The following is a 23,053-nucleotide window of genomic DNA, read 5'->3' on the forward strand; positions in this document are numbered from 1 at the left end:
AAATTCTCATATAAAATTATCTAATGAATTGTTTTTTGTCCAGAGAATTTAAAAAAACCTCTACGTGAAAAAATATCAACTTGAATCAAACACTGCATGAAATTCACTCCCAAATTTAGCCGCTCAGATGGACATTGTTAGTGGATTTCCTGTGGTTACAGTTGCAACAAAAGGTTGTAATTTTCTTGTTTCTAACTAATATCCTCAATCACTTCCTCTCATTCAATTTTATACCATAATTACCATTTCATCTCATTCATGAGCCCTGGAGGAATTTAGTTGTCCAATACAATATTAAAGATAGAAAACATAGATTAAACTACAATCATATGGTCTATTAAAACACGTTCATTTTAGAGGACCTGAGTCCATTTTAACATTTCAAAATTATCCCAAATCCAAAGAGCAGTTGGACGGACAGGACTTGCCAATGTTCAATTTTATTCTCACAAAACTTTCTTCCTTGACACAGCATTGGGCAGGAACCACCTAGACTGCACTCCCCTTTTCCTTAAAAAAATTCCCTTTACAATTGTTTGAAATAGCAACTCTCAACAATTCCAATTTCAAAAACAAATGATGCCCAAGCTTGATGGTTTCATATTAGAGACATAAGTGCTTGCAGTTACTTTTGGATGTAGTTACTATATCTTCCCCTCCCAACCCCCCCCCCCCCCCCCCCCCCACTCAAGCACTCTTTTCTCGGAAGATAAAAAAAATGACCCTGAATTATTTAAAGCCGAACCTTTGAAAGGAAAAATCTTAAGTCCAACTATCATCACACTGTGACATTTGATGCCGATGTCTGCAGATAACGTGTTTAATTCTTAAAACTACTGGATCTCTTGTTGCGCCATCAACATCCATGCGGTCTGTAAAACAATGGCCCCCCCTTGCTAAAAGAAAAGTAAAATAGATTCCGTTGCGGCTCTTCTTGAGAGCTCATGGGGTTAATTTGTCAATTCATGATTTCCTTCTGTCACTGTGGGGAAAATATCCACTCAAATTAAGAAACTTAAAATTGAACTATGCACAATATATATATGAACACTGACAGATAGGTAAAGACCATCTGGTCCATTGAGCCTGTCCCACACAATTGCGATACCTTGTGCTTCACAACATATACACTCCACCCCACCCGAAACCATGTGATCTCTTGGGAGAGGCAAAAAAACAGCAAGAATGTCCTTCCTCAGATTAGGAGACCAAAACTGAACACAATATTCCAGGTGAGGCCTCACTAAGGTCCTGTACAACTGCAGTAAGACCTCCCTGCTCCTGTATTCAAATCCCCTCGCTATGAAGGCCAACATACCATTTGCCTTCTTCACCGCCTGCTGTACCTGCATGCCCACTTTCAATGACTGATGAACCATGACACCCAGGTCTCGTTGCACCTCCCCTTTTCCTAATCTGCCGCCATTCAGATAATATTCTGTCGCCTTGCTTTTGCCACCAAAGTGGATAACCTCACATTTATCCACATTATACTGCATCTGCCAAGTAATTTGCCCACTCGTCTAACCTGTCCAAGTCACCCTGCAGCCTCTTAGCGTCCTCCTCACAGCTCACACCGTCACCCAGTTTAATGTCATCAGCAAACTTGGAGGGCAATCTCAAAACTCCAGGGCAATCTCAAAACTCTTGGCTAGTTGATCTGCTTTGCTGTTCTCATTGGCCCAGGGTGCTTTTAGAAGCAGTTCTCAGACTTGCAGTAACCAAATTAAGAAAACCTTACTTTGCGAACATTCAAATTGATTTAAAATAAGACCACGAGTCTTTAATTTAAACTGCATAAAGCAATATAAATTTTTAGCTGTAATACAATTAAACAAAGTCCTCCCAAAAGTTCAAATTTATCTACTACTGGACACCATAGCAACTGTAACTTGTAATTCTTGAAGTCTGAATCTTATCTTTTTTGTTGAAACAAACTCTCTCTGCTTTTCACAGTTGCACAAGTAAACTTTAATCAAAATGAAAACACACCACGTCTTTAACTTAAAATATAAAACACAAAGTTTCCCTCAATTCTGAGTGACAATCTTAAATTAAAATGAACATACTCAACAACCATATTTCATGTACTGTAAAAATATTGTTCCAGGTTTATGAACTCAGGTGCCAAAATTTTCTGTGATATTCCCAGATCACCAGCCCATGTAATATTCAGTTTAAATCAGTTCAAAAGCAAACACAAGAGGCTGAAATTCATCACTCGCCGCCCACTGCTGCCGACATTCCTCCTGAAGATCTGCCAAGTGCCACTTTGGAGGTGGCCTGGAGCGGGCGGGAGAAGAGCAGCGCCAGGAACCGCCCGTTGACATCAGCAGACGGCCAAGTGGCGCAACTGAGCTCCTGCCCGCCGAGCTCCCAGATTCCTGCGGGCGGGACTCGATGGTAGAACGGGGGTGGACCGCTGGCTGGAGACTGATCTGTCCCCAATGGTAAGTTTGAAGAACGTGAAAAAAGGTAAGTTTAAAAAAAAAATTTTTTTTTAAATTTCAACAGCTACTTACCTGCATGGGGTCCCCTGAAGGTCTTCGGAGAGTTAAAAAAAAATTTTTTACTATTGTTTTTTTTTCAGGTCTTTGACCCTCCGTGGGCCCGACTCCATCCTCGGCGGCACTTGAGCGGCAAGCGCCTCTGCAGCCGAGAATGAGACCTCCTGCCCGCTGCCGCCCAGATTGGCGGTGTATGTCCATTTGCCATCTGCCGACCTTTGAGGGACCTCGGCGATGAATATCCCGCTCAAAGTACCGTCCGGTATTTGGACGGGTGGAGGCCTTGATGAAACTCAGCCCCAAAGTATCTAAAAAATAATACAGGTGTATACATACATAGAGAAAGCAATTAACAAACTTAAAACAGCATACAGTTGTAGAAAGACATTAATTAAAATGCTTAAAATACATCCAAAATCAAAGACAAGACTACAGATGTTAAACAGCTTGTAGCTCTGTTAAACATTTGTATGTCAAGAAACTTCCACACATTCTCTCACTTTCACACAGTGGCGCCCAAGGAATGTTCGAGAATCCCACATCAATGTCTGCTGTGTTCTTTTTTACTATTTATATGGGTCTCATCGCCATTTGGGGAGTTTGGTATATGTCAGGAGGTTCTGGTTCCGGACGTGATCCTCCTGCTCCCTGTATCGGTCATGCTCATCCTAAATGAGGTTGGCTGTTAAGCATGCAACATGCCTTTCGTTTGCGTAGATTTTCCTCCAGCTGCTGTATTTTCTTTTGGCAGTGTGTATGATCTGTCGTGTCTCCAGTTGTTGTTTGAGGACCCCACTTAACATACTGGTTAACTTCTCTATGTCTTTCCTTCCCACATTTAAATACTTCTGCTCTTCTTGCTTGGCTTTTACATGTTACTAATTTTCTGAATTTCCTTGTACCTGTACTTTCAGCTTAAAGATAATCATCTGATGTGGCTAAGGTCGTTCTTTCTTTGGTTTTCTGATCTAATTGCATTTACAAACTTTTTATGCAATTGCTATCTGCTTCTAATTATTTCTTTAGTTTTATAATTTACTTTCCTTGCCAGTGCACAAACACAACTTTCCAATTTTCCTTTTTTTAAATGCTTTTCTTTGGATAATGTTTTAACCAACGCCCCTGGCTGTTGTATGTTTTTTGTTTGCTCAATCAAGGGAATGCACGACCCTAATGATTTTTCCACATATGTGTGGGTTGTAGATCATAAACTCTCCAGTACACACGTTCTCATTTCTTTTACTGTGGAGCTGGCTACTGTCTGTAAATCGGTCATAACCAAAATATCCCCTTCTGATTTTATAACTCGGCAATCAAATACTCCCCGAATTTCTCGGCCAATCTATTAACACATTTTTTAAACCTTTAACTCAAGCTCACCCAGGGATGCCAGATGTTGGCGGATTTCCCATGGTTATGGTCGTAACAAAGGGTTGTTAGTCCTGCAACAATAACCTCCGCATGATTCAGGCACGAGTGGTTTTAAACAACAAGCTTTAATATAGATTGACTAATAACAGTATTCTTCTCATAAACTGTTCTACCTGTTAAATAACCAGCAATTACTACAACCTGTTTCCTCTACGAAGTCCAAGCTGATCAGACTTGTCGACACCTTAGTGGGTTATCGTTAAAGCAAAAGGACTTCCGACTGTCCATGAGAGCATTCTAACTTTGCGGGGGTGGAGGTGCGGGGACGGCAGGTTCTACCCTTATACTATTCAGCTACCATGGGCTGACGCCACACTTGAGGTATTTACACCATGTCCTAATCTTTTTGGCTTCAAACTCTCCCACAAGCTTTGTTTATTGTACTGTAATGCGTGGGCCAATCTTTATCTACTTGTAGCCTTCAGGCCTTCATAATTCTGACGGCCTTATCGGCATACTTAGTGATATGTGGTGAATTAGCAGCTGCACCCCTTATCTTGGTGTCTGATTCTAATGGCTCAGCTTATTTTGTTCACACACAAACAAATAGCTTCCCCCTTTCTCCACATTCGATCTTACCATTTAAACCATTTTAAAATATTCTAACATTCATGATGATTGTTTCTGCTGCTCTTCATATTGCTTCACCTGTTCTGATCAGCGACAGAAGTGGGACAATGTAGCATGAACAGTCCACCACAAGTTCAGGCCGAAGTGTTAGCTAAGTTTGGTTGTTACAATTGAGCAATTGTGCTTTCCAAGGTATTGTCACAGTGTATTTCAGCCATAACACTGGTTGGTTCCAGTTTGATGGCAGCTGATGAGCAGTTTCACACTGCCACAATAACTGCAGATTTCTATGGATTGATGCTGCTGCTTTTCTGCTTTCATATATTGTATGTAGTTGCCTTTAGCATTCTTAGCTGGCGTCCAGATGAAGATTTCTGAATGTAAAAATAGGGATGTTTCTCAACTCCTTCTAAATGTGGTAGGGCTCATTAAATGGAGGAGCCCTCGATATCAGCAGGATTTAGTTGGTATGAGATTCATTCTTCTTTGCTCGATTGAGCTTGAGCAGTCCTGGAGATTGGTCCAGATTCCAAAGGTTCCCACTTCGGCTCGGTTTATAGTGTTTCTGACTTTGACTTTAACTACATTTTGACTTTGTTTCTGATAAAACTTAACAATTACTGAACGTTGCAAGTCACCGATACCTTTTGGGCACTTGCAAGTATTGTTGAGATGAAACTTAAGACAGCCAAACTGAACCTTTCTGCTAAGACATTTGCTCCTTTGTAAGCAGAGCCAACAGTCTGAATGTAATTTTGACTTCTTCAGCTGTCAAAGGAATCCATGTTGATATTTGACCTGGAATTCTTGTATCGAATCACCACAAGGGAAATGTGGCAGGATGCAGTTGAATGATTTGAAATTATGAACTGCTTGTATCTGGTCCATTAAGCTTTATTACAAGATACTTACAGTTGAGGAAGACAATTCCCCTAATCCTATTTCACCCATTCCATCCTCCCATCGCTCATCTAATTGTTTCATACATAATTCCAGGGGTTGGATCTCCACTATTCTACCTTGAAGGAACTTCCTGATATCAGAACCTCTGTAGCAGTAACCAATTGAACGGTGTACTAAATGCAGTGAAGTACAATAAAGAAATCTGTTGTCTTGACAATTACAAACAAGGGGTTGTAGAGTTATTCTACAGGATGCTGTATAAATGAGGATCGCCTGCCATATAGTCACTGGAAAGGTTTCTCTCACCACACAAAATTACAGATCTTGTATTATCAGGATTATCCAGAAAAAAGAATCTCCCTGATTTTTGTGGAGAACCTTGTATTGCAGTGGATGTCCTGGACCAAGGACTGTGGTCTACTTCTTGTAGCATTGTCATACTGACATGATTAGTTATGCATTGCTACTCTACCAGCCAAACTCAGACCCAACTGCTGGAGTTGCTTTTTGGCCAAGTTGAGATACCACTAAAGGGAGTTATAAATGCTGTCAACCAAACCACTGGGCAGTTACTGACTATGTACTGGGCTTCTGGAGGCTTAGACAAGGCCTCTACCAATAGCCGTTCCTCTGGAATCGTAAGCTTCAATACCAAGAATATAGGTGTCCTTGGTGTTGCCCCACTCTCTTGATTGGCTTTCCTGAATTCCATCAAAGAAGTAGGTGGAAGCAATATTTATTTTGCAGCCTGTCACATCCAAAATGGCATCAGCAAAATTCCTGCAGATTTTTTTTTTTGCTTAAAACAACTCAACTTTGGTAGAATTGTAAAGCAAAAATTAAATTTCCCTTCTACATCTCCATCTAGGGTTGAGAAAATCCTATATATTTCAAGTTGAAATTTAGAAAAGGAATTCACTCTTCCATTTTTAGCTGATATTGTTAACAGTTCTCTCTCCTCGGGTACTGTCCCGTCTCCTTCAAATCTTCCGTCATTACCCCTCTCCTCAAAAAAACAACCCTTGACTCCTCTGTCCCTGTAAACTACCACCTCAACTCCAACCCCCCTTTCCTCTCCAAGTCCTTGAACACGTTGTCGCCTCCCAAATCCACGCCCATCTTTCCCGGAGCGGTACCCAGACTGTTAAAGATCAATGATTCATGGACATTGATATTACATGAAGGCAGTGGAGACAGTCTTTTCTCATATGGTGCTTATGATGGAACCATTGAAGGAATTCAGAACTCTTATCGGGAAACATTCATCGCCATTCCAAGCAATTACAACGTGCTGTTCCAGCACCACTCTAAACTAACTAGTCCTGCAAAACTTAGAAGCTATTTCATAACACTACAACTTATGGTGTGGCCCACCAACCAAGTTGACTTGAGTACACCAAACCTCTGGAGTTGGACAATGTGCCCTGCAACTGAACTCAAAATGTGACACAAGAGGGCTGATTTTGTGGCTTTAACAAAATGGCCTACAATGATAGCAGTCACAGCAAAAGGCTCAAAGTGTGGGAGCCAGTTGGAAAATCTCATGCGGCCCACCCACACCTGGTCATGCCTACATGTGACTCTAATCTCACTCGATGTGGTTGAGTTGTCATGCCTTCTGAACTGTATCCGGCACACAACAGACTTAACCATCCATCACTGTATCCGACTGGACCACATTAAACGCCATCAGGCCTCACCCTCCTATGCTAAGACTGTCCATTGCTCCACGATTATCTTGTTTCTTTACTTCACTATCAACCATCTCCTTAATCACCTCTGCCTCACCTCCAGCAAGTTGGGCATGTTGCACTATCCCCTCTCATCCTCTTCGATCTCATGGCCCATACTCTTGGATCACTATCATACCAGGAGATTAAGCCTGGTGCAATGCATGGCGTGGAAGGGCATCTCAGAAGCAGCAACAGATCGTGTATCTTTCAAGAAAGATGGTGGACAACATGGCAACTGACAGGAGGAAGAAGCTCCATGAACCTTTAACATCCTGAAATGGGATGGAGCCGTGCATTGGGGTACATGCATGCTAGCTTCTTTAGCCAGAGTGCATGATCCTGCACGTCCTCCTCCCAAGGTCAATCTGTATGACATTGCAAAGCGGCTCAGTGCTCTGGACATGGGTTGTGAGGGCATTCCAGCTGAGTTGTAGAAGACTTGTGCACTAGAGCTTACTGCTCTCCGAGCCAAGCTACTCCGATGCAATTATGACAATGACATCTAATTATTAATGTGGACGGTCACCCTGCAAATCAGGATTGATCTAAACCAGACCACGGACTGTCCTGTCGACCTTCTCCCAATCATCATTAGAGTGATGGTAGGAATCAACAATAATGTCATCAAGCAGCATCTGTACACAGCTGCCAGGCCAACTCAGCAATTGACACATGGGCACTCCCCTTCATACAAACGACCCCATGCACAAGCACTGCAAGTTCACATGGGGTTCTTAGAATCATAGAATGGATACAGCACAGAAAGAGGCCATTCTTCTACCAATCACCTTGAATCTGTGTCCTCTGGTTCTCGACCCTTCTATCAATGAGAACAGTTTCTCTTTATCTACTCTGTCTAGACCCCTCATGATTTTTAACACCTCTATCAAATCTCCTCTGAACCTTGTCTGCTCTAAGGAGAACAACCTCAGCTTCTCCAGTCTATCCATGTAACTGAAGTCCCTCATCCCTGGAACCAAGAGTAATACCACCACAATTATACAACTAATGTCGTAAAATTTTACAACTGAAGAAATTTATCAGACATTCCAGAGTGCCACTGTGAATTGCAAGCAAGATCACCAAAAACTGCTATTTTTGGTGTTTGTGACAGATCCTTGCAAAGAAAAGCACAAAGACCCCAGAGGTACTAAGCTCCTGCAAGTTTGAACTTTGCGGGAGGATGCGACATTATCTGAGGCCCTATTAAACTAAGTAGCTGCACAGTGTCACTATACATTCCCTTTTTTAAGAGTGAGAGGAAATTACCTGAAACACTTCCCTGTTCTCAAGCAGTATTTCTGGAGCAGGTTTTCATTTTTTAGTTGGTAGTAGAGCTTGATTTGTTGTTTTCCACACCAGTGAGTAGATTAATTGATATTAACAACTAAAAATCTATTCCTTCAGTCCATGGATGTGTAAAAGATAAATGTCATTCGTGTTTTCTACTTTACAAAATTTAAGTTGTTTAAAGCTAAAATAAAGGGCTCAATTTTCCCCAGTGATTTGCGCCGTTTTTTTTGAGCAGGCTGCTTTTTTTGGCCTAAGTTTTTTTTTAAAGTTTCCCCAATCAACTTGCACCAGCGTAACTCAGTTAATTATGATTTTTTTAGGTACGTTTTTTTTCAGCCAAAGGGTGCGTAGCCTGCCACCCGCACCAATTCTGACCATTTAGGGAAGTTTGGTCAGCTGAGAGTAACTCCAGTTCTTCTTAGGCCAGCGTATCTGGCCTCTGCAGAAAAACCTTCTGGAGAGTTAAGGAAATCGGCGCAGGTAAGTGCAGCAGATGCCCAGACAGCAGCAGCAGGGGGAGAGAGACGGTGGGGGGGGGGGGCAGGCGGGGTGGTGATGGGGGGGGGGAGGAGGGAGAGAGTGGGGGAAAGCCTTTCAGGAATAGTTAGGTGCGGGGACAGGAGGGAGGAGGCCTTTTGGCTTGAGATAGGGGCGGGGGAGTGGACGCCAAGGCCCTTCGGCCAGGGCTAGGGTGGGGGAAGCAGACCGACAAGGCACTCTGGGATAGAGGCGGACGGGGGAGCGGACCGAGAGGACCTTCGGCCAGGGCTAGGGTGGGGGAAGCAGACCGGTAAGGCGCTAGGAGCGGGTAGAGGAAGCAGACTGGCAAGGCACTCAGGGCTAGGGGCGGGCGGGGGAGCGGACTGGGAGGTCCTTTAGCCAGGGCTAGGGGCGGTGGAGCAGACCGGCAGGACACTTGTTTGGGGGAGCGGACCGGCAGGTCACTTGGTTGGGGGACCGGACCTGCAGGTCGCTCAGCCAGGGCTAGGAGCGGGGGAGTGGACCGGGTGGCCCTTCGGCTTGGGATAGGGGCGGGGTTCGGCATTGGGAGGCGGGGGACACTTTAATCAATGGGGGTAAGTTGCTGCAATGTATTTTAATCTGTTGCGAGCTGGCTGTATGTCTCACTAGCAGCCTCAACCCGCATTGTGTCCCTGGTTACCGTGGCACCCCGATCTTTTTGGCGCGGTTCAAGGCTCCGCCCCAAAATCTAAAGGACAGGTTAGGCTGCGCCAAAATGAAGAAATCAAACGGGGAAACTTAGAACATTTTTTTTGCCGTACTTGGGACCCCCCAAAAAACGGGCGTAACTCTTAAAGTACACCAAAAAAAAGCTTTGGGGAAAATTAAACCTAAAATTCTGTGGCATTTCTGCTGATGCCATCTTGGATTGCAGGTTACTCAATTCTAATCAAACTTAAACATGCATCCATTGGTCAATATCAAAAGTTGTTTTGAATAAATCCCTTTGAACCGAAGACACGCTTTGTTGCCTTTCGTTAAGTTTTTTTTTTCATTTGCAAAGCCTTTTTACGATGCTCCATAGGATTCAGTATGATTGACTCGATTGTTGGAATAGAATACAGGACGCAAAGAAAGAAAGCTTGCATTATTTAGTACCCTTCAGGATCTCCCAATGTGCTTATGAGATAATGAATTACTTTTGAAATGTAATAATCTTGAAGCTCGGTGTACAGACACCTCAAAATCCAGCTCAGTCATTCTAATTAAAGGTACCACCTGCACTTTCAGATATCAACTTACCTGTAATTCATTTCTAACAGTTTTATTTTTATGTCCAATTTCGAATATTCACAGTTATTTTTATCTTTGTCAGGGTGTACTCTGCTGCTTTTTGCTTGATTTGTTTTTTCTCAGGAATTTCTTCTCATTTGCTTTGTGAAAGATTATACTTGTGCTAAATCTATTGCCCTTCCTTTTACTGTAATTTGAAGAAACTGCACTCTTGGCACTGCTGTTGGAGCAGATTTACATGATATGGCATGATAAGTGTGTGGTCTTGAAGGATTTGTTTTCTCGCGAAGGTGGCATCAGAATTTCATTTTACCATTAATTAGCCTTAGCTCGTACTCATTAGATGAGCGTTAAACATTCCTGGTCTTCATTTGTAGAACTAAGTCTAAGACCTAACAATTTGTGTCTTTTGGAACATCTGCTATTTCCAAATAAAAATGGAAGAAATGGATGTTGAAAGCATTTTGAACTGTTGCATCATCGGGGCAGGAATCATTTCACCAGACCCACTTCTTACACCTTGTGCCAATCTAAAGAAGGTCCTTTTTGATGTCTGGAAGTTTGCTACTTGACTCACTTCTATCAACCATTGTCTATACCTTGCTGCGAGAATTTATTCCAAGTTAGGAACATTTCCTTGATGTATTTCCTTATGGTATGTTGAACTAGAGGAAATAAAGAAGGAAGATAAATTGGCTGTTGGGAAGATTTCTTAATTGTTAATGGAAGCATCTCCTGTAACTTGTATCTCTCCCAGTAAGCCTTTGTATTCAGATGTGGATCATGAGTATATAATTTGGTGGTTGTATTCATGTTTATGGTTTAACATTTTTGTACATGGTCTCCTGTGATCAAAATTATTGTGTTGTATTGGAAGAGATCACCTAGCATGTTATCATGTTGGGTGTCCAAAAAAAGCCTCTTTCCTATCACCTTACCAGATAAACAATCTTGCTGTTTTCCCTCTCTTTCCACCTCTGTCCCTCACCCCAAAAAAAACCTCTGTGCATGAATTTTAACCACAATCTGTTGAAGGTTTTCTAACAGATTTGGGATTCATTATCACATTGAAAATATCTGGCTAAGCTTCATAGAGAATGGGTGATAATAAAGAGCTCACCTTTTTAAACAATAAAGTGGGTAATAGTTGGGCATGCAATGTGATTTCACTAGCAGTCAGCCAGATGTGTTTGACAGAGCTGGGGTTCAAGTTTCTTCAAACTTTATCTGGACCTTATTCTTTTGGTAGACTGAGTTTATGTAAGTAGATTAAATATAGGTACTGAATTGCACGGCAGTAGCATACATTGGCTTTTCAATGTTCTGTGCTACTGAGTGTTGGGTCATAGGCAGACACTTACAGTCTCAGTAAATGTTTAGTATCAGCAATGCCTTCAGGGACATGTATTAGTGGTTCACTTAGAAAGGATGGTAAAAAATTGAGGACCATTAAATTGAAGGATTTGGAATTCTTGTGTCCTTTAGGAAATCATGAAAATACTGAAAGTTTAATGCTATGAACTTAATGCCGTGACTTATGCATTCTAAAACAAGCCATGCAGTGCTGTTACTGCTGTAGTTTCTTAACGGTCCATTTTCATGATTTATGGTGTGAACTACTTTATATTTAACATTGTCCTTTTTCTGTTTGATTTACTTTTCTTTCTGCAGTGTCCAGGATTTGTGTGTCTTTTTAAGCTATATCTCAAAGGTCACGCTGTTGATCAATAACTCGAATTGCTTTAAGTGCAACTCTAGTATTTGGATCACCGGTGACAGAATATTGCATTGGTTCGATGTTACCGTTGTTATTCTGCTAGCGACGATACCTTAAGACATTTGTGCAGTTGTTCCATCAATTTATAAAATAAACCCACACAGTCAGTGGTGTGCTCTCATTTTCACCTTGCTGTTAAGATGTGCTAGCTTAGTACGTTACTTATAAACAGAAAGTTCAGTTTTATTTCTGTACAATAAAATTAATGAATAATTGCGAAACTCGAACATGATGGAGCAGAAGTAAGAGAAATTGTTTGTGTTTAGCTACAAACATCACAACTAATCACCTGGTGTAACAGAACTGTTATAAATGCTTTTGTATACTGTAAATAATGCACTGAATGTAGTGAAGTATTACACAACCACATATAAGGTAGTATTTGTCAGATTTTTCCATGCAAGAAGCTATAGTCAGACCTTCCATTGGGGTGTTGTTAAAATCCAGTCTATGTGTAGTGTGATGTGCACAGAACAGACCCAAGCTCAGCAACAGAGGAACACGCATGCTTCCCAGGTGACTGACTATTAACGTTACTAGGCAGCAAGTGTGAGCTTTGCTTTTCTCATAACTTTAACAAGATACCATACTAAGTTTAAAAAGTTCCCAGATGCTCTGGCTCAGTCAATGAGTAGCTGATGTATACAGACAATTAAAATCCAAAGTTCACTCCCTGGTCTATGCTGAGTTAGTTGATTTGGACCAGATTGGTGGCGGAATATAATTAGCTTCAGCACCACCGGGCTAAGGAGTGGGAAGACCTCTGAAGTATCACACTTTCTGCTCCAGTCACTACTTGATGACCTCTGCTGGAAATGAATGTGTGTGGGCACTAGGATATGAAAAAACATGATACCTCATGCTGTCAAATAGTTTACTATCAAGACACATATATGAATTGTGGCTACTTGGGAGAGACATTGCACAGAAACCTGTGCCTGTGAGACCATGCCCCAGCATGGAGTCAGTGTCTTCAGAGGAGGGGAAAGAAAATTGATCCCCCAAAATTTGGAGGAAACAAATTCCCTGCAAGTACAATAAGCTGACTGGGTACATTTTAAACTTGGTTTTGCACCATGCTGCAGTTATAGAGCGCACAAACAAAGCCCTTGCATGTGATACTACCTATCGGAAGTGGTTTCACACCTGCATGGCTTCAATGCGAGAGTCAGGTTACCAACCTGACTCTGGACTTACACTGCCACTATGCTTAGTGGTTATATAACAACGCAAATAAGAGACACAATTTCAGATTTACCGTGACTTTTTAAATTGGAAAACAATTTTCTTAGCATCAAGTAAAATGGTAAAGCTTTCTAGATATTGCAGTTGCATGAAAATTTGAGGGTAATAAAATTCAAGAATCCAATAAATAATTTTATATATTCCATAATACACATGCAAATTTGCCTAGAGCTTTCTGCTTGGCTGCAAAAATTGGCATCTAGTGAATTCATTGACATTGTCACGGAAGTATGAAGCTTGCTGCAAGATCATGATTCTTTATATGTCCATATTTTCAGGTTTTCAGTATGTTTTTGGAAACACTGGTTGACTTCATTCATGTCCATAAGGAAGACCTTCAAGACTGGTTGTTTGTTTTACTGACTCAACTACTGAAGAAAATGGGTGCTGATTTGCTTGGTTCTGTACAGGCAAAGGTACAGAAAGCACTTGATATTGCAAGGTCAGCATTATGTGACAAATGTCATAGTTTCATTCTACATATATGTTTCTAAATAAAATTGGACTTATTTAAAGTAAATATATGTGGATAGAATTTTGTCCTGATTGTCTATTAAACTCTAAAGCAGGAAACCCTTTTATACACTTTGCCCTCTACTTTGTGCAGCTTTACATTCATGTCGCAAATTTAGCTGGCAGTTTTTGTGTTCCTCTTCACAGCTGATCAGTTACATGGTTCAAACCTATTGACACAGAGTTTGCAGAAATTCAGAGTCTTAACATGAAGAAATGCAAGGAATTATGTTTATTGGGCACTTGGACCAAATGGTATGCACTCTGGCAGTTAAGGAGAATATAGTTGTGGCTTTAGTTATTAGTTTATTTTAGTGTTCCATAAATACAAGAACTTAGTGAGGACTGGAGGACCACAAATGTTATTCAAAAAGCAGTGAGGCACAAACCTAAAAATTATAGACCATTTAGCCTATTGGTGGTAGTGGGGAAAATGTCTGATAGCATTTTATGGCAATCTAAGAATTTTCATGGAGGCCATAAGCAACATATTTCATGGACTTGGAACAGGTCATGCCTTGCACATCCATTAGAATTCTTTGAGTATGTAACTAACATGGTTGTTGGAAGCAATCCACGAGATCTAATCTACCTGGATTTTCAGGGGCTATATTTTGATGAGCAAAGCTGCTTTAAGTTTTTCAAGAAGATTGTGGAATTGATGGAAAATCAGCCAGCTGTGGACAAGGAGTGGAGGACTACTCGTGGAGTTTCACAGGGAACAGTTTTTGGTGTGCGGGTATATTCAGAAGTGGTATAGGAAGGATTCCAGTAGTGAGGTACATCCAGACATTCCACAGTGACAGCATATGAGGAAAGTAATATCTACTGTTGACCTGGACTTGCTTATTTTTGAGTTGTTTAACTTCAACTACTTTGAGATTCTTTCCAACCTATTCTTTGATTCTCTTCCTGATCTTGTGCTGCTTGTGTTAAAATTATTAGTCTGTATGTTTGCATTCACTTGTCATTTCTACTGTGGTGTTTGCTAACGCATCCCAACGATACCTACTCCGGTTTGTCTTCTGACTAGTGCATAATGGGGCCTTGTATATAACAGAGCGGAAAACACCACCTGATCCATCTGATGGACATCATAAAATGCTTAAAAGGGGTAGTGTCATTAGGAGTTTGCCACCATTAAATGAAAGTATTTATACAGGATGACAATTTGTTTGTTGTGGCTGAACAACATTTAAAGAACACTTCACCTAGAATAAGATATCCAACAATGGTCTAGAAAGTCCGCCGCATGGTGCCTGTTTTTTGTGCACTCAATGGCTTCCTGAGCCTCCAATATGGAGGTTAAAGGCCAAAAAAATGGACATGCAATGCCCATGCCTGAAACCAGCTTTATGCCTTTGCCTAGAGTACTGTGTACAGTTCTGGTCACAACATGACAGGAAAGATGTGATTGCACTAGAGAGGGTACAAAGGAGCTTTACGAGGGTGTTGCCAGGACTGGAGAATTTTAGTTGAGGAAAGGTTGGATAAGCTGGGGTTGTTTTCTTTGGTACAGAGGAGGCTGAGGGGAAACTTAATTAAGGTGTATTTCCCTTGGAAGAGAGGTTAATAACCAGGGGCCATAGATTTAAAGTAATTGGTAGAAGGATTAGAGGGGAGTTGAGGAGTACTTTTTCCACCCAGAGGGTGGTGGGGGTCTGGAACTCACTGCCTGAAAGGGTGGTAGAGTCAGGAACTCTAATTGCAATTACAACGTACTTGGCTATGCACTTGAAGTGCCTTAACCTGCAGGTCTATAGAGCAAGACCTGGAAAGTAGGATTAGGCTGGATAGCTCTTTTTCAGTCGGCATAACCACGATGGGCCAAATGGCTGTCTTCTGTGCCGTAAATTTTTAGGATTCTATGATATGCAAATGAAAGTCCTCCGTGAAATGGGCTTGAGCAGTCTCAACAAAGTGTTAGTTTATACCTAACACAGGCCTCCAGTTCAAAACTGGCCTGAAATCATCAAAAATTGGTAGTCTCACTTGGAGAACATGAGGATGCCTAGTATGACAATTCAAAATGTCACTTTGTTGCTGGGGTTAAATCACAATAGAGAAGAGAAAACATCTCAGCTGTGCTTGTTGCCAAAATTTCAGCTTTCCCCATCCGTGATATATCTGAGCTTGTCTAGAAATTGCATAGTGAACAGTTAGGTTCCCTGCATTTTTGATGGGGAGGAGTTAGCTGTTTCCTTTTGCATTGATTTGGAAGAGTTAGCTGTTTCCTTTTTCATTGATTTGGAAGAGTTAGCTGTTTCCTTTTTCATTGATTTGGAAGAGTTAGCTGTTTCCTTTTTCATTGATTTGAAATGGCAGCTCAGTACCAGCGCTATGCCACTTACAATGTGGAATGATTATCAGCATAACTGCTTGACTGGCAGCACAATGGTACATTTCCACATTGGAAAGTTTATGGAATTCCACAGAAGTGCCAAAGTCCTGCCTTTTTTTGGAGAAACCCAATGCAATTGAGTTGTTGCCAAATGCAGCAACAAACTGAGCCATTTAATAGATCAACAACCTCCCCAGAAAACACAAGATAACTTAAGGAAAAGTTATGTTGAAGTATGGATAAGCACTGAGGAAGTACAAGGAAGTTGAATAAATGTCAATGAGCTAACAACACTTTTAAAAATTAATTTGCAGAGAGTCTTTCCCAAATGACCTTCAGTTCAGTATTTTGATGAGATTCACGGTTGATCAGACACAGACTCCAAATTTGAAGGTTAGTTGTGAATGCATAGAAAACCATTGGATTTAGAGACTGTAATTTTAGGATGTGTTTTGATTGCTTTGTGGATTAGGATCTTTCAGTTTTCCGAGTTCTTTCTGCCTTTCCTTCAATGAACATGTCTCACGCCACCCTCCAATAAAGGAAATGTCATTCTTGGTTTTCAGTTTGTTTTCTTTTACTGTCAATTTTTGATCTCTTGCAGATCTTGACGAAGTCAAATCGAAAAACAGAGGACTCCCTTTTTTCCTCCTTTTCACTTCCCCAAGAATATGAACCTGTCTCTATACTCATTTGTCCATTGTGCCACTATGAAATATCTTGTGATAGTTCTGACACAGAATAATAAATGGTGTATCTGGAACCTGTGATTTTTGACATCTACTACTAATTAAAAGTTGCTTCTTCCAAATTATATGAATAATTCATGATTTTCAGTACTGACTTCGCACTTTGCTGTGCTGTTTACATCGATTAATTCAATTATTGGATCATTCATTTTTTAGCACAAACATTCCTCATTAAAAGCATACGTTTACCTTCACTGGTCTGTTATGTGGGAATCAATTGTTTTTAAGTTATGTAGTTTATAAAGTGCAGAAACAAATCTCAGTTTGGTAACGGTTAAAATATACAGCCAATTCAAGATCAGATGATCACAGCATCCTCTTTATCACTGCATTGTAATTGAAGATAAAAGCTGCATGCTACAGTGTCTCAGTGATGAGGCAGGGTTACAGTCATGCGAGGGCACAGATTTAAGATTTGTCATAAAAAGATACCAATGGGGAAGTTAGAAAAAAATTCTTTACACCGCAGGGTGATAAAGATGTGCATTTCTATACCACAAGCCATTGTTGAAACAAGGTCTGTAAATTTTTGTAAAAGGGAATAAGATGGTTATTTGAAAAAGAGGAATATTAAAGGGTAGGGACATAAAGCAGGAGAGCGGGATTAGACTAGGTGGCTTGTGAAGAACAACACCGGCAGAAATTTGATGGACCAAATAGCCTGATTCTGTGCTAAAATACTTGGATGACTGTGGCTAAAGTGTCACAAATTAATAAATAACCCCAGGCAACGTTTGCACAGCAATGCACAGCATTTAAGGAACAGCAAAGACTGAAAGCATTATATCTGCCTGACCACTTAATCTTCGAATGATATATGGAGCCAAAGAATATGCCAGGGAAATCTTAACAAATTTGGTTGTGTCTAGATTGGTTCCCTTGGAGGATAAGAGACACCCAACAGTTTGTCTGGAATGTGTAATTTGATCCTGTCTGCTGGATAGTAATCAAGATCTTTGTAATGTGTAATTTGATCCATTCATTGTGATAGCCAAGCTCCTAGCTCACAGTGCTAACACTACTGCTTTCAAAAAACAAACAGGGCTCACCCTCCCGGGTTAGGAGCACTCAGCTTTCAAACTGCTGAGTTCAGATAGGAAGGGGTGAGTCCATGGAGGGATTTGAGCATGAGGATGAGAATTTTAAAATCAAAGTATGAGTGGACGATGTTTCCCCCCCCACCCCCCAATTTTTTGGGGGGGGGTGCGGTCCCTTTAAAAGGCTGCTTGGTCCATTCAAAATTTTGCGCATGCGCAAAATTTCCCATTCGTAAGTCAGTAACAGGCCTGCAAGGGTCCTCCAGACAGCTGTGTAGCTTAGCAGGAACATTGTTGGTTGTCCATCAGCCAATGTAGGTCAACGAGCGCAGGGGTGATTGGTGAAAGGGACTTACTGCGTGTTAGGATACGTCGTGCAGCAGAGTTTATCTACGCCCCCATTGATCCCCTCTCCCCGCCCCCCCCCCCCGATCCCCCACTCCTCACCTCCCTTCGATCCCCTCTCCTCGCCACTTCGATCCTCTCTCCTCCCCCCATCGATCCCCTCTCATAACATAAGAAATAGGAGCAGGAGTAGGCCATACAGCCCCTCGAGCCTGCTCCGTCATTCAAATATGATCATGGCTAATCCGATCATGGACTCGGGTCCACTTCCCTGCCCGCTCCCCATAACCCCTTAATCTCTTATCGGTTAAGAAGTTGTCTATCTCTGTCTTAAATTTATTCAATGTCCCGGCTTCCACAGTTCTCTGAGGCAGCGAATTCCACAGATTTACAGATCTTCTGAGAGAAGAAATTCCTCCTCGTCTCAGTTTTAAATGGGCGGCCCCTTATTCTAAGATTATGCCCCCTAGTTCTAGTCTCCCCTGTCAGTGGAAACATCCTCTCTGCATCCACCTTGTCAAGCCCCCTCTCCTCTTTCCCTTCCCCCCCCCCCCCCCCTGCCCCGACAATCCATTCCCCTGGCCTTCTCCGCACAGAGGTGAGGAAAGCATGCTGGTGCAGGCCATGGCCGCCGCACCGTTTGCTACTGCGACGGGATCAAACACACATGCGTGACCGATCAAGTGCGCAGTACCAAATGGGAGTGCACGCAAAGAGGGACTAGAACACCGCGGAAATAATCACAGTGAACAAATTTGATGCTCTGCATGTAAACACACACACCATTTTGGAAGAAAATTTGCAATTATCATGAATTTATTGTGGCTCTCACGACAAAAGCAAATGAAGAGCACAGATTATGAAAGTAAACTAGCGCAAAGATAGATTATGAAAGTAAACGAGCGCAAAGATAGATTATGAAAGTAAACTAGCATGAAATATAAAAACAGACAGTAAGAGTTTCTACAGGTACATAAAAAGGAAAAGAGTGGCTAAAGTAAATGATGGTCCCTTCGAGATGAGACTGGGAAATTAATAATGGGGAACAGGAAAATGGCAGAGACTTTGAACAAATATTTTGTCTTGGTCTTCACGGTAGAAGACAATAAAAACATCCCAATAGGGGATAATCAAGGGGCTATAGGGAGGGAGGAACTTAATACAATCACTATCACTAAAGAAGTAGTTCTCTGAGGAAACGTTTCAAGGACACCCTCAAAGCCTTCTTGATAAAGTGCAACATCCCCACCGATACCTGGGAGTCCCTGGCCAAAGACCGCCCTAAGTGGAGGAAGAGCATCCGGGAGGGCGCTGAGCACCTCTAGTCTCGTCGCCGAGATCATGCAGTAAACAAGCGCAGACAGCAGAAGGACCGTGCGGCAAATCAGACTCCACATCCACCCTTTCCTCCAACGACTGTCTGTCCCACCTGCGACAGAGACTGTAATTCCCGTATTGGACTGTTCAGTCACCTAAGAACTCATTTTTGGAGTGGAAGCAAGTCTTCCTCGATTTCGAGGGACTGCCTATGACTGACTGACGATGATGACTCGGTAAATAATGGAACTAAAGGTTGACAAATCCGCTGGACCTGATGGCTTGCATCCTTGGGTCTTAAAAGAAGTGGCTGCAGAGATAGAGGATGCATTGGTTGTAATCTACCAAAATTCCCTGGATTCTGGGGGGGTCCCAGCAGATTGGAAAACCGCAAATGTAACGCCCCTATTTAAAAAAGGAGGCAGACGAAAGCAAGAAACTATAGACCAGTTAGCCTAACATCAGTCATTGGGAAAATGCTGGAGTCCATTATTAAGGAGGTAGTAGCAGGATATTTGGAAAAGCATAATTCAGTCAAGCAGAGTCAGCATGGTTTTATGAAAGGGAAATCATGTTTGAGAAATTTGCTGGAGTTATTTGAGGATATAACAAGCAGGGTGTATAATGGAGAACCAGTGGATGTGGTGTATTTGGACTTCCAGAAGGCATTTGATAAGGTGCCACATAAAAGGTTACTTCACAAGATAAAAGTTCACGGGGTTGTGGGGTAATATATTAGCGTGGATAGAGGATTGGCTAACTAACAGAAAACAGAAAGTCGGGATAAATGGGTCATTTTCCAGTTGGCAAACAGTAACTAGTGGGGTGCTGCAGGGATCGGTACTGAGACCTCAACTATTTACAATCTATATTAATGACTTGGATGAAGGGACCGAGTTTGCTGCTGTTACAAAGATGGGTGGGAAAGCAAGTTGTGAGGAGGACATAAAAAATCTGCAACAGGCTAAGTGAGTGTGCAAAAATTTGGCAGATGGAGTATAATGTGGGAAAATGTGAGGTTATCCACTTTGGCAGAAAAAATAGAAAAGCAAATTATAATATAAATGGAGAAAAATTGCAAAGTACTGCAGTACAGAGGGACCTGGGAGTCCTTGTGCATGAAACACAAAAAGTTCGTATGCAGGTACAGCAAGTAATCAGGAAGGCAAATGGAATGATGGCCTTTATTGCAAGGGGGATAGAGTATAAAAGCAGAGAAGCCCTGCAACAACTGTACAGGGTATTGGTGAGGCTACACCTGGAGTACTGCGTACAGTTTTGGTCTCCATTTTCAAGGGAGGATATACTTGCATCGGAGGCTGTTCAGAGAAGGTTCACTTGGTTGATTCCGGAGATGAGGGGGTTGACTTATGAAGATAGGTTGAGTCGGTTGGGTCAAAACTCATTGGAGTTCCAAAGAATGAGAGATGATCTTATCGACACATGTAAGATAATGAAGGGGCTCGACAAGGTGGATGCAGAGAGTATATTTCCACTCATAGGGGAAACTAAAACTAGGTGCATAGTCTCAGAATAAGTGGCCATCCATTTAAAACTGAAATGAGGAGGATTTTTTTCTCAGGATTGTAAATTTATGGAATTCTCTGCCCCAGAGAGTTGTGGAGGCTGGGTCATTGAATATACTTAAGGCAGAGATAGACAGATTTTTGAGCATAAAGGGTTATAGGGAGCGGGCAGGGAAGTGGAGCTGAGTCCATGATCAGGTCAGCCATGATTTTATTAAATGGTGCAGCAGGCTCAAAGGGCCAAATGGCCTACTCCTGCTCCTATTTCTTATGTTCTTACTGTTGTCATCGATATTAAACAAAACCTGCAAACCCCTCCATGGTAGTCATTTTACATAAAATTTGCATCCCTGCATCCAACCATTCTGGAAAATGTTATGTATCACATTTAAAAGAAACTTGTGTTGAATTTCCCATTCGAATTGCCAAATATTGAGGAAACACAAGTGAATCTCAAGTGTTAATGCTGCTGTCCTTGTGCACTGTAGTTCCCTGATGACAACACTGGATCTCTGGTTACTACAATGGATTGTGTCATAACTCATCTGTACAGACGAAGAAGGACCAAGATTCAATTCTTAGCCAGTGTTGAGTTAATTAATCAGAATCAGAACAAAATTGGAACCCAGGAATTAGTCTCCAAGTTCTTGGGCCAAGGACAAATATTATCAGTTAGAATACCAAATCCTGATTGATGTCCAGCCGCTCAAAAAGAGTCCCTGGTGTACTAATTAACGATTTTCCTTCTGTTCTTTTTAACTGTACATCTTGGCCATTCATTTTGGTTTCTCAATGATTTTTTAAAAAACACTTCTGGTTATAAACCAATCAAAACCACTGACTGTTCGATACTCCTCTAATGATGCACCTCTCACAAGTTGAAGAGTCAAGCTACAGAGTTTTTATTTCATTCTTTCTCTCCCTCCACAAAGATATTATGAATTCTTGCAGCACAGTCTTCTGTCTTCGTGAATCTTTTGCAGAGGAAGGCACATTCAGATTAGATTAGATTACAATCACAATTTCAGATTTTCATTTCTACAACTGAGAAAGCCTATTGACAATCGGCAGATTTTTATTATGTATGGGTATCGAGCCATATGGATCAATGGCATGTAAATGAATTTGAAGTATGGATTAGCCTTGATCTTGTTGAATGGCAGAACAGGCTCGAGGGGCTGAATGGCATATTTCTGTTCTATTGATCAGAACTGAAAAAATTAAGCTTGCGCCGCATATAACTACTAAACAAGATTTGTTTCTGCAAGGGTAAAGATATGAACAAATGAAGGCAAATTCAAAACTGCCTGATGAGAGCAGAGGTTTTATAAAAGTGGATAAAGCAGGAAGGGAATAATTAATAGTCTGATAAATAAAATACCAGGACATCTTGGTTTTACTCTTTACCTTTGAGTTCCCTTTGATAGTTTCTGAATTCATCTTGATTACTAATAGTACAGTTATTCTTGATTTTAACTTTGTATAAATTGTGGCTTTATGTGCAAGAGAAAAGCAAAGGCAACTGTTTTTTGTCTGAATTACAGGTGAAAGTTGCCATTTTGAAATACATTGAGACCTTGACTCTACAGATGGACCCTGCAGATTTTGTAAATTCGAGTGAAACACGTCTGGCAGTATCACGGATCATCACATGGACAACAGAGCCAAAAAGCTCCGATGTTAGAAAGGTGTCTGTTTTGCCTGATTTCTCATATTTCATTTTGGTTTTGTATTATTTTCTTGGTCACAGTAGACTGAATAATTGAAAGAAACTGCTCCATTATTTATTTATTTTTAAGGTGTCCTACTATGATTGTCAAAGCAGATAAAAATATTGCAGAAGAAATCAGTTAGTTTAGTCACTTAAAGGAGTATTCAGATGACAAAACACCGAGGAAATCAAACCTAGGCAAAATCCCTAGTAGTAAGTTTTCACCTTGAATAATCCTTGTTCACTGTTAAGAATGTGGTACTATCAGTACGATTCAGTGCTATAAGACAAAAATCTGCT

General features: G+C 41.3%; 1 protein-coding gene across 6 annotated transcripts in view; it reads left to right on the forward strand.

Annotated features, from left to right (window-relative positions):
* The window catches only part of LOC139273284 (CLIP-associating protein 2-like), a 650,606-nt gene that overhangs the window by 488,044 nt on the left and 139,509 nt on the right, over positions 1–23,053 (forward strand). For all 6 annotated transcript variants that reach the window (XM_070889996.1, XM_070889987.1, XM_070890014.1 and 3 more), the window contains 3 exons: positions 13,493–13,656; positions 16,383–16,461; positions 22,587–22,730. In XM_070889996.1, coding sequence (XP_070746097.1) covers positions 13,493–13,656; positions 16,383–16,461; positions 22,587–22,730 — 387 coding nt within the window. The remainder of the gene's footprint in view (positions 1–13,492; positions 13,657–16,382; positions 16,462–22,586; positions 22,731–23,053) is intronic.

The sequence above is a fragment of the Pristiophorus japonicus genome, chromosome 1, assembly GCF_044704955.1.
Source record: "Pristiophorus japonicus isolate sPriJap1 chromosome 1, sPriJap1.hap1, whole genome shotgun sequence".
NCBI lineage: Eukaryota > Metazoa > Chordata > Chondrichthyes > Pristiophoridae > Pristiophorus > Pristiophorus japonicus.